The sequence below is a fragment of the Columba livia genome, chromosome 4 (assembly GCF_036013475.1).
Source record: "Columba livia isolate bColLiv1 breed racing homer chromosome 4, bColLiv1.pat.W.v2, whole genome shotgun sequence".
NCBI lineage: Eukaryota > Metazoa > Chordata > Aves > Columbiformes > Columbidae > Columba > Columba livia.
Genome location: NC_088605.1, coordinates 57,504,767 through 57,517,904, shown reverse-complemented (window position 1 = coordinate 57,517,904; position 13,138 = coordinate 57,504,767). Strand labels below are relative to the sequence as shown.

Below are 13,138 nucleotides of genomic sequence, written 5' to 3'. Positions count from 1 at the left end.
CCAAATGCACCAACATCTATTTAAGTGCAAAATAGTCTACAGTTTACAAATACAATGTTGCGATCATCTGCTGTAAAGGTTCCATATGAGATTATGATTCAATACAAAACACAACTCAGCATCTGAAATCTCATTTTTAATGTCAGAATAACATTAAAAAAGTAGCTCTTTCTCCATATGCAGTCTTGCAAAAAAATGTGTACCAGGGACTTGGTCCCTTCTAGTGATTTCTACATACATAACCGCTCATCTCTTATGCACGTAACACATAAATAAATGTGCTTGCAGACAGACAATATTTCATCTTGCCTTCTAACCTCCTGCTGTCAAGATATTTCCACAGAAAACCGTACACAAATAAAACTAACAGCTCCTCTTTCCCTGACTGTCACAATAACATAAGGGACTACTTCTGTGAAACCAAGGTGCTGGATACTCTCCCTTTGCTCTGTGAACAAGCACAACTGCGCAGCTTCTGCTGAAATTGCCTTTTCTGTCATATAATCTACTCATACTAACTAAAAGATCTAAAAGGAAAAACACAACCACAATCTTGATTTTACATAAAAAATGATTTATCTTGGACACATCACTGGGGTCATAAAAAGCCTCTCAATTTAGTGCACAAAAAAGGAAGTAAAATGTTTGAGTAACTCAATGCAAAGTGCTAAAATTTCCTGTGACTCCTGAATTGCTCTTCTATTCTTTGGGTGTTTTTTCCTCTGATATCATTAGATTGGATTATAGATACATAGACACTAAGAAGCACTGATGATCAAGAAAATCCTTATGTTTTAACATGGGCAAAGTTCTTGTTTGCCTGATTATGTTCACTATCAGATATCTCTCAGCTAAATTCAAAGCTAAGAAACTGAAAAGATTCAGAACTATTATAACCGTCTATTGAAAAATCGGTGGAGTTGAATGAATTAATTTTCAGTTGGTTATAATTTGAAGCATTCTGAGAACTTGCTTTAGTTTAGTTAATAAAATATTTCTGTACAGTTCATGGATTATTTTTTCTAAAGGACAAGAAAACAGTTTAAAAGCTTACCCACAAAAGAACAAAATACAGGTAACAGAGGTAAAAAGTTGACCTAAAAGAAAAGTAATTTTATCTTGTTCTTCTATTAACAAAATTAAATTCAACCCAAATCTGTTTATTAGAGACATATAGGCATAACAACATGTCATAAACCAACAGTCTTTAAACGTAACAGAATTGATATGCATAATTCAGTTTCATTAAGTTTGGAATTAAAATATGTGTTTCAGTTTTGCTTTATATTCCCCTTAGGCCAACACCCCCAACACTCATACACAACATTTAGACTGCTCCAAGCAATTGACAAGGACTTCATAAAGGCTCTAACAAAACTCCATCTTAAAACAGTTTGAAATATTCTTAAATGTAGAAAACATTTAACAAAGAAAAAAGGATGTGTTAAGTGGAATTTAAGCAAGTCGTTGGATGTACTGAAAGACAGATTCAGTACATGGAGGTAGCTCAGTAAGGGTATTTCAAGTGTTCTGACTATTGAGCATTGACAGAAATGCTTTAGCATTACCCTATGCTTGAACTCTTCCTTCCTATATAGTCAAAAAAAAGCCAGCACTTTCTGGGCCTGCTGCTTTGCCATTCAAAACCAAGAGAGTCACTGATTTCAGTGGGATTTGGATTAAGTCCTTATCTACTCTGTAAGTTTAGGTTTATGAAAACAACAAAAAGAAACTGTCCTGAGTCTAGACTCCCCACTGCGAGAAAGAATACAGCATGTTGCCACCTCACATACCTTCATTCCCTGGTTGTTTTATTGGTGATGACAGTTCCGAACCAGGTGATGCTGTCAGCTCCCAGTCTTGCACTGGTTGACTGACCATCAGGTAAAGCACCCAGGATGGGTAAACAGATTCCCTTCCTGTTTTTCACAGGAATAAAGGACTAGGAATAACACACTAGGTAAAGTAAACATGATTTTTTTTTTTCACTAAGGCAAAAGGATATCAATTTCGCATGCCTATTGTCATACAAAAGATCTTTAGCTTGTATAAATGGCTACAGTCTTATCAGAGCTACCATAATTTACATCTGCTAAAGATCTGCTCCTGGGTGCTTGCACTCAGTTGCACCATTAAGTGCAATGTTAACCGTGACACCCACGACACTTCTGCATTTATATTGATCCCAGTTTGACCTATTTCTTTCATTCCTTTTACTGTTTTAATGCACAGCTGCCAGCACAGTTTTTGCACATGGGCGTGGACTAGAGTGCTCCTCTGAAATCTTAATCTGGACAAGTGCTGGCTATGTGCTTAAATATATGCCTGTGTTCCTTCCTCTTCAACACTCCTCTTAGAAATAGTATTTTGTATTTTCTTATATATATAATTTTATTTAAAAGAGTAACATTTTATTTTTAAAAAGTTGCGGCTGATTGTCAAATTAGCTAAAATAGCATTTCGGTTACTATAAGGATCCTTTTAATTGAAAAAAAAATTGTCAACATTCTTGTCCTCACAAGCTATTATTCATTACCAATGCAGCAATATAGAAAACATAGCTTGGCTTACTACAATAAAGGCTCTATTTCAGCATTAGCATCCTAAATTCTGTCACTGCAGATCTCTGTGCATTGCATCGGGGAAAGGAAAAGAAAAAAGAATAACAAAAAATTGTGTTCTTCAGAGGTAAATTATAAAAGATCTCCCAGCTGCAAACATAAATACTTCACTCATAACCCAAGCACCAGACCATTTCTTTGAAGAAGCTTAGGAGGCATTTAAGATATACAATGGCACAATATCATACAATGGAATTGAAAGAATTTTCTTGAGAAACCATTAACTTTGAAGGAATGTCTAGACAACTGTGTCAACAAATGCAAATAATTCATGCTTCTCAGCTTCTATCCAATGGATGGCCCCATGCTGAGTATACACAAACTCAGAAGAAAAAGGCATGTCACAGTCATATGACTGGGAAGTGTAACAGAGTCACACAGAAATTCAAGTCAATCTTGGAAAAAATCTTCAGCAAGCTCTTCCCCACAGTAAGCCAGCAGTGGCATAGGCTTCTGGTCATTGTGGCTAGTTTAAAACAGAGACTTACAGCTGGTACGCCCTGCCTTCAATGCAGGGGCAATGGAAGAAACAGCTGTTAGTCATCATCATTCACTTGGTTAGAAAAATAAAAACTAAAGGATTCCAAAATACTGTACAACCTCTTGCAGTAACCAACAAAGTGGCTTCTGGAAACAATGTTTTCACCAAAAATGCATCTGTAAGGCACTTAACAGGTATCTTTTTAATATATATATATATATATATATGTATATATAAAAATAAAACATCCACTGAAGCAACATTCACAAATACCCCGTTATCTCAATTGTCTGTGTGTACAGTATAGTACATATATACATTCACTGCGACACGGGCCATGTCCATCATTATACCTTCACGGGTGCTTTGGGCTGCCTGGTTAACTTCAGTGCCTGTGAACAATAAACAAAACAGTCACTTTTATATTCTTAAAAGATGACCAATAGCACAAGACATGATTTTTATTTATAACGAGCAACCAAATGCTGCATATATTTCTGGGATGCTGAGTGAGGTGCCAGCATGCAGCTGACAGGCCATCCTGGGTTTTATGACAATTATTTTATCTCTGATAGCCCATTGCAACCTCCTCATATACAGATAAGCCTTAACAGAGGAACCACAGGGAATATGGCTACAGTGACAGTAAAGGAAGTGGAGGTGGGTCCCAGATGTCTTTCAGAAAGCAACCATTGGGACCCCAACTCAAGAAACCACTTGTGGTACAGACGAAGAGCTTCTGACCTACTTAGGGAAAGACTGTGAAGAAAATTTCTGTGAACACTGTTGTGTTCCCTGGCCTCTTTCTATAAGGCTTGAAGCTTGCTCAGAGTGTAGTTGCTGCTGCAGTGGTGGATGTCAAACACCTCTGATATTTACATGTTCCTTTCTGCGAAAAGTAAGAAAAAGCCAAAGCCCATCAGTCCAGAGGTGATCTTATGCCAAGGGACACCTGACATCTTTGCAGCTTTAGTCTACTCTTAGTTTACCAGGAGGAGAGAAAACACATGCCTCTATTTGATGGCCAGAGGCTGGCCAACTACAGTAGCTGAACTATTCTCTGTGTGACAGAAATTCAGCTCAAATGACAGGTGACGATGCTTCTAGTGTGGCAGAAGGCAGCCTCTCTGGCTTAGGAGGCAGATGGGACAGGATTAAAAGGTGCTAAGTATTCAGCTGTGCCTGTATACTGACACGGTCATGGTGAAGGATGCCTTCTGTGGGTGTGCTCTGCAAAAAAAAAAAAAAGCTCGCTGCTTTGTTGTGTGGGACAACTTGACCTGAGAGGGAAATAAGTGAAACTTGCAAATTCCTGAAATTTAGAACCTCTGTTTTCCTCATCCTTTTGGGTGAAGTATACTGACAGACTGAAATTTGCCTGTCAGGTGAGAGACTTATCATTTCCAGAGGGCTGGCTAAACAAGCAATTCTCAGTCAGAGATGCCTGATGGGTCTTCTTATTGTAGATATTAACCTTTAATAATGTACATTTAAAGCTTGTAAGTACTGCTTGAAAAACACTCCAGCACAAATGTAAACTCTTAAAAAAATCCAAACCTTTAAAAATAAATAGGCTATATTCCCCTCAAACACCAGCTTTCAGAAACACCAGTACTTAACTATTGTTAAATCTAGCCCTTTGAGATTAGTCTTTTGGATATTATTCAGCAAGAGACTTTGGAGAGAGACATCATTCCACATTTTGTTTGGGGAAAGAATTTTTTAACTTTGTAGTTTGGCAGATTCTGTTGCCGTATTTACAAAGTAGAAATACCTTAGTGTAGATGAACCTCTAAATATTTAAATTCAATTTCATACAACCAGATCACATGTACTATCATAATTAAGTAAGAATGTCACTGAAGTTGAGTACTGTGACTGGATAACCGTCTCCCCCTGCAAGAGAGATGCCAAAATGAAGCCAAGGTGTTTATAGAAAATAAACATCAAGGGTGATGATGACATGTTTATTTTCAAAGCAGGAGACCATTATCCAGTCACAACATTCACTTCTATTATACTTATTGCAACTGTACCAGACCCAACCTCATTGATTTTTTTCAAAGAGTAATTAAAATAACATTTGTGAATAATACAGAAGACCAACTGAAGAAACTGCTGCAACAGAACAACAATCCCCCAAAGTGGTTCTACAGTCACATTACCGTCTGATTAGCACAGGAGGTTTATTTGACACTTAATGAATAAGAAAGTAGTGCTGGTGAACTGTGAATCTCCCCAGGACTGTGTGACTTTTCTGATGCCCTATTTCAAGGCTGTGTTGACTTGCAGCAACTGACAGCAGTCCCTGAAGGGCCATCACCATCCCTGAGGACCAGGGAGGTCTGGGTGAGCTCCAGCCCCACTCCTGGGCTTGGCAGCAGAGAGCAGCAAGATGCTGAAGAGAAACCAGCCTTGCAGAGATTATTCTGTTACCAGGAGTGTCAACTTCAGGCTATTTTTCTGCAGGAATAGTACGGAATTTTCTTTACACAACCTGTAATGTCTCCTGATAATTTCTGATTTAAAAAAAAAAAATCATGACTTTCAGATTGATGAAGAAATGACATACGATTCTCAAATTTCCATTTTCAGGTGTTAAGGTAAGTATATCTTAACAAGGTCTGATTTCTGGACTTTGTTCCTGAAAACTGAGAGTTTTTCTGATTTTACAATGCAGGTTTGCACTGGGTTTCCCCCAATAGGTCTCAATCTTCACCTAAAATGGCTGTCAAAGTCTGCTTCAGTTGCCACAGCTTCATGATCCTTGTCACCTCAGAACATTAAAGACAGCACTAAAATCAGTTGCATGGACTAGCTTTCTGCGAGGTGGCTACCACTGTTCTGAGAACCTGACTAAAACCATGGAAGTTATTTCATCTAGATCACATAACAACTGTCAGACGTCAATATTTTCAGTTTGTACTGAAATAAGCATAACTTGAATCAGTGATTCCAATGCAGAAACCTGTAGGTTATAGTCTATAATCCTGCAAGCTATCCCATGCCATAATTTTGGCATTAAATATGATGCACTGGACTCCTGTAGACTTCTTGCTATTGTAAAGAATGACCCAAGTAAAACAAGAAAAAAAAAATCATTTTGCTTCAATTCAGAAAGTGTCCTCATTCTACCCAGTTTCCCCAGCTCCCATGCCAGTGCGCAGATCTTTGTCACTTCTCCATAAGAAAGATCCAAAGCTGTGATTATTTAGCTAAAAGATGGAGCCATTCTTATTCAGCACAATATAAATTTAGAATTTAAATGAATTTATAATTTGAACCAACTGTAGAAGTCTTAACTTCAGGATTTGCAAAATTTTCAGAGCCAAGGTGGGTAAAGTTCATCATTTTTAATTTAATAGTAAAGTGGCTATCAGTGTCTTAAAGGAAGTAAAGCAACAGAAAAATCTCTACCATGGGATCTACAAGAAGGAACCTTAGCAGTTTAAGACATGTTTAGGTATTTTTTTCCTTACAGCACACCTTCCATTACAAATCAAAACCCAGCAATTCTTACCTTTTGCCTAGAAACCATCCAAGATTTTATTGTTGGTACCAACAGACTCCCAAGAAGAATCTGAGCAGGATGATAGATGAGTAAGGGGACGGAAATTAAGGACAGGTGTTCATAACCCGCAAATACTATCTTCAGCATTGGAATCCCTGCAGGCAGAAACACCAGAGAAAGACTCTTATCTCAGACTTTGAGCTACAGATAAAAGCAAAGCATTTTATGTTGCATTGAAATTACCAAAAAAAACCCAAAAGAAACAAAATGAAGACTCGGAAGTTTTATACTTAAAAAAACAAAACCAAAAAACAACAAACAACAAACCAAACCAGCAAGAACATGAACAAAAAAAAAGATGGCAAAGAAAATTCTGTGATAGAAAGGAAGGAGTAGAGAAATGCCATAAAAGATCTTTTCTGATTATGCTAATAGCTGCCAAACTCCTGCTGAAGACTTGATATAAAAGACGTTCTGCTATAGCATGAACGTTCTGCTGCTGAATGTTGTCCTGTACCACCTAATTACTCCTTCTTCACACTGTGCTCTATTTCATGTTGTCATAATTGCCGTCCACCCAACCTGCCCAGCTCCCATGTCTAACCTTTCCTCAGTCCTTTGTCACTGGAGGAGGGTTGCATTTTCCTGGTGTTTTCTTGCCAGCTGACAGCCTGCCCTACTTTGACCCACTCATGCAGTCAAGGTAGAGAGCCAAGGACTCTGCAGATGAGTGGTCATGCGTTAGAGAACAAAATTCTCTGCTCTATCAATACATTTCAGAAAAGACACAGCATGAGAGAGAAAAGGTTTAATGAAATGAATGGGCAATATGAAGTGGTCATGCCTGGGAAGTGTTAGGAAGCAACCAGAGTACAGAAGTTGCTAGATGTTGGAAGAAGTGAGTGTTAAGAGATAGAGATGGGCCATTTTTCCTAAGAGCTTGAATTTGCACTCAACAGTGCTGCTGCTATTAGATATCTTCTCACTTGATGACAGGATGTGTAAGATTAAATTTGGTTTAGTTTTGCAGTAATGAAACTGATTCTGCTTACTTTCAACATATCATTGTTCAAAATGATCTGTTTAAATCTTGGAACTTTTCTACCATGTTCCACAAAGGATAGCTATGGGCAAAACCTGCAACCATCTCTGTCTTGCTTGACCAGACATTTGGACAGTTGCAAACAAGAGTGGTTGTGATTCCTTGGAAGCCCCCTGAGAACACACCTTATTTTCTCCTTCATCTTAAATGTCATTCTAGCAACCTTCCATCGGCATCTACCTTGCAGCAAAGCAGACTACACACAGTTTTCACACAGCTCATGCATGTGTCTCCATCCTTAGCAATGACAAAAAGCTGAGCTTTGTGGCACATGCCCTCCATTCCCCCTTAGCAGATGTTTCAGATCAGCCAAAGCTGCCATGTTTACATAAACTTTTCTCTATGTTTTGGATAAACTCCTGTTCTCAACACCCTTTCAAGTTTCCCTTAGTAAAAGCTGCCTCCTCCCTATGTGAGGAAACAGCTTACTTGTTGAATATTTACCACTCCGCCAGTGTCACACTATTGCTGACACATTTTCATGATGTTTCCATAGCACAATTTCTTGCAATTGTTTTGATTAGCTTCATCACACGACATCACTAACAATCGCATCCCCATACTAGCAGCCTTTATTTACGTGAATATGTCCAGGAAAAGATTAAATCAAATAACGAAAGACTTGCATGCTTACTATCAATGTTATTAAATAACGACCTTCAAAACAACATCACAGGCCTATCACGCAATAGGGTTGCTTATTATTAACACTAATTTCTGTGGCTTGATAATAGAAGGTATTTGGATGGAAACTAACTGGGCATTTGCATTATATTCAGGAGTGTAATTACTTCAAATGCCTATCATGCTGTTTTTGTGAATGGATAATGGTTTTATTGCTTATTTCCAAGTCTCAGCCCTTGTGGGTCATTTTCTGTTCTCTAACTGCAGAAAAATAGAGTCCCAATCTATAAACGTGCTATATTTATGTTTGTAAGACAGTACCTGGTGTTTTGGTAGTGCAATTTCATCCACAGATCCAAAAACATTTTAGTAAGCTGAAGAGGACTCCTACAGAGAATCAGAGAACACTAAAATGACTAGCCTAAGATCACAGAGGCAACTATCAGAGACAGGAACAGAATGGATCCAGAGTGACTGAGACATCCTTTAAATTACTGAAAATTTTCTGATCTAAAAGAAAATATGAGAAATTCCTGCCTAAAAGGTAAATTCTCCAGGGGAAGGCTGTTTCAGTAAACTAGGAAAAGAAAATTAAAGTTGTCAAATACAAATACAAAATACTATAATTAGTGTGACAATATAATTAGATCACTGGTTGGAAAGAGGTTCTTAATTCACAGCTTGTTTAAATACATGTCACATCAATAGGTTTTTGTAAGCCGCTAATGTGCAATTAAATTTCCTGTTATTTACCAGGAAAAACCAATTGATGAAAGGAAGAAATAATAACAATTTTTGCAGGTAAGCGTTAGTTCAATGGAAAGAAAAAGCCCTGTTGCCTTCTTATGCACTTTCTGATTTTTATAATCCCAACTTTGGCAGCACACAACTCTCAGAAAATATTTCATGACAGACATCCACAGACTACAGTCACAAGTGCTTATGTCAGTAATATTAGCACAAAGCTAAACAAAACAGCATGGGTTTTATTTATTTTTTTAAATGTTGTCTAAACCTTTTCCTACCAATACATAGTAACTGCAAGCAATGGTATGATTTCTAATGCTTTCCAAATAAATAAAATTCATGGAAATTCCTAATTAGGAAAAACATATTTTAATATTTATTAATACTTGACCCTCTCTTAAAAACAACCAAACAAACCAAAAAACCCAAAACCAACCAAACAAAAAAGCCCATCAAAAACCCCAACCCCCAAACTGTATTTTTTAAATATAAATATATATAAAACACTTGAACAAAAAGCCTGAGGAAAATGAATACCAAATGCCAGCCAAAAGAAGAAAAGGGACACTGTAATGCCTGGGCTGATGCTGTATGCAGAAACAGTCCACAAACTAGCATTGAGAGAAGCTATAACAGAAACACTGACTGAAATAATAGTGATGTGAACAGGTGCTGCTATAACAAAACTAAGAAAGCGAATGAGATGAATTTAAATCTTTCACATAGACAGCAAGGAATGAAGGTGTGAAGCTCAATGGATAAGGTTATGTTTACTTTGGGCTGTCCACTCCTCTTTTCCTCATCTTTTACAGCATATTGCTTCCTCTGCTAATAGGCTGTGATAGCTACGCTAAGTCTAAGATAAACAAAATTTTGCACAGAATGAAATCACATATCTTAAAACCACGACCGTAGCCTCAAGTTTCCTTAAAGTACATAGCAGCTCCTCCCTCCCTGCACTCCCCAATATTATTAGAGTATTTATTTGCCACCTGGAGCAATAAGGCTGCATTCACATGTATAAAGAATAGTACCTGTAAGGATTTTGCACTTTGTTTTCACGGAGCCATTAATCATGCTTATCTGCATTTCAGAGTAATTGGACTGACTTCTATGGGCCTCTATCCTGACTGACATTAGAGGAGCCACACTGGCAGTATCAGTTTATATACAATCTTTTCATTAAGTTTTAAAACTGCTGTCACAGTCTGAGGTCCTATGTCACAAACACCTGTTTATGTTGCTGTGGTTTAGGAAGTTACAGGCTTCCAGCAGATTGGATCAACTCCTCTGCCAAAGACCCTCACTCACTACATATTGCAAGAACGGAAAGACAAAGTGCCCCTCTGGGTCTGGTGCCAACATGGGCAGCTTTGCACAAAGTAGGGGCGTTAACATGCTGTTGAGTTGCTAAAACCTTTTAAACAGCCTTATCGCATGAAAGTGTGTCCAACTCCTGGACCAGAAATGACCAAACACTGTGACAGGCGCAAGTCAGAATTGCAACGTATCCTCCTCCAAAGAAAGAGGTGCAGTGGAAGGGAGGAAGCACTGAGATCAACTCACAGATATCCCTTACAAACAAGATCATTGGTATTGCCAGCTTTTTACCCTGAATTTCCCTCTTCCCCTTTGTTTGGCTGTGTTTCTGCTATCAGTGTTTCTCAACTTCCTCCTTGCTCTTTGGCTCTGGTATTCAGATGCTCTGTTTTTCTCTCGTCCCCCTTTTTTCTCCTCTTCTCCACTCCCATGCTTCTCCCTGCTTGGTTTTGCTTCACAAGACCTTTGATTCTGCTGACTTACAGCAGTCTAAATTTTGGGTACTTCCACTAAAATCACTAAGCTCCACTGAGTGTGGCGGGCACCAAAATCGCAGTCTCACTGCAACTAAGGGGTGTTCGGCCTGTGATACAGAGTACATTTCATTTTTCTCCCCATTTGTGTCCTCACCCAGCCCATCTCATGCAAGATGGCTGCAAACTTGAGGAAGAGCTAGCAAGAGAACAGCTGTTTATGCCTGACCTTCAACAACAGCAAGGAAGAGGACAAGGACTGCTCTTACAGTATGGGAAAGCCCTGTTTGTTTTCCATTGCTGCAGGGTGTTCCAGTTTGGCTTCAAGTCTGTGGTGTATCAGCCCTGGCCAAAGGTCGCTGTTTCTCTAGCAGTCTGCACAACTATTTATCTTTTTTCCAGCTTTGCACCCATTATAACATCTCACATCTTCTCCTTTCCCCTTTGCTACTTCCACACTTCATAGTTGCCTTCATAAGAGGCCCACGAGAATATTATGTGGCACTTCACCACATTTAGTTAACTGAAAAATAATAATAATGAAAAATCCTAAAATATTTGAAGGTATTTTTAAGAGAATTTAAATATAGGACTCTTTTCATCTAGCTATCACTGCAGTAATATAAATGAAGCAAATTAATTTTAATGCTCCAAGGTACTGATTCTGTGTCACTGTCACTGACAGGATCCAACTAGACTTTATGAGACGGCATTTGACTTTATGGAAGTGAGCACTATGCACGCATTTACAATTTTACAGGGACTTTAAGCTGTCATGCTGAAAAATGTTTATAAAACATTAATCAAAAAATGCCTCTTTAATACAATGCATTGTCTGAAAGATGTTAGAAGGCACATATTGTAAATGGATTCTTTTTCTGACTAAAGTAATTTCTACCAAAAGCCTTTCCCCACTGCTATACAAGTACACAGTGTGGAGAGATAAAGAGCACTTTCTCAGCACATTACTACCTGATCCAAACACTTGGGAAATCACTAATGTACAGCATGCCATATTTCCATGTCACACATGACACATTTGTCTAAAATTACCCAACAGAGTTTGACATTGCAGCATATTCCATAGCAGAGCTTTCAACTGACATCTGCCAAGTAAGAACTTCAAGTAGGAGCTTTCTTCTTCTAACAAGCAAGTAAGAGTTTTCTTTTATCCTATACCCATGATGGAAGTGATAAAACAATAAGTACTGGAAATCAGGGTTGGTTTTTTTCCTATTTTAATATGTTTATTTTATGCTCGCTGAATGTGTAAGCTCCCCTCAAAGCACTGTTTCATCATCTGCTGTTTTCTATCCCATTGCAAGGGGTTCAGAAAACTTAATAGAACGCTTTTATTACTAGCAAAACATAGGCCATTATCTCTCACACCCAAAGCAGAATTATTGCTAGATGCTCTACTTACATACTTTACTGTATATGTTCTTTGCCTTCATTATCTTCAGAACAAACAATTTATCTTAAAACTTCATTGGTTACATTACTGAAACATGTCCCAAATCACAAAATGCTGCACCATTTCTTCTTAGGAAAGGAGGTTTGTTGCAAAACAAAATGGTCATCACAGTGGCTATGGAACCACCAGGTATCCAGGAATCAGAATGCCAAACAACCCTCGCAAAGAGGCGGTGGCAAAACTTTGAAGAAAAGCCTCAGCCTCAGAATTTTCTGTTCTCCCTTCTACTCATCTGTACATTTCAGAACTCTCAATTGCCATAATCTTCAAGTGCAAGATAGAAAATGAATTGAGCATATGATGGTAGCTTCTCTGACACTCTCCATGCTACTCTTCTTCTGAAGGACCCTCTCAGGGTAGATGTGAAGTGAACACCAGTAGGCCAAATAGCTATTTCTTTTTTTCAGCTGAGAAAAAGCCTGTAAACAGGGGCATATATTGCATTAAACTCTTCCTAAGCTGCCAGACCAGGGGTGTTCTGAGCTTACTACTACAAAGGCAGTGCCAAATCAGCAACTAAAATTTTATTGCCTATTTTTAGAACAGTATTGCATATGGCCCAGTGACTGCATGCTAGCAAAGGGTGGTGAGATCCAGGCAAATCCAGTTTAGAGAATTCAAAAAGGTTGTTCATGCAGATACCTACCAGAATGGTAAAATGCTGCTAATCTCTCATTTGCAAAGTTTTTTAAGAGTTTCTCTGTTTTTTTCCAGGCGAATCACATTCCTATGGTTAGCCTTGAGGAGACAGAAGTTTATATACTATGCCTATCCTCAGTGTACAC

At 38.2% G+C, this 13,138-nt stretch overlaps 1 protein-coding gene across 5 annotated transcripts in view; it reads right to left on the bottom strand.

Annotated features, from left to right (window-relative positions):
* Positions 1-123: 123 nt before the first annotated feature.
* SLC10A7 (solute carrier family 10 member 7) overlaps positions 124-13,138 on the bottom strand; it is a 151,004-nt gene continuing 137,989 nt past the window's right edge. For 4 of the 5 annotated variants that reach the window (XM_065061949.1, XM_065061946.1, XM_065061947.1 and 1 more), the window contains 2 exons: positions 6,623-6,768; positions 124-3,494 (listed from right to left, as the gene is read on the bottom strand). In XM_065061949.1, coding sequence (XP_064918021.1) covers positions 3,450-3,494; positions 6,623-6,768 — 191 coding nt within the window. In that variant the 3' untranslated portion in view covers positions 124-3,449. The remainder of the gene's footprint in view (positions 3,495-6,622; positions 6,769-13,138) is intronic. The other variant, XM_065061948.1, reaches the window with a different exon arrangement.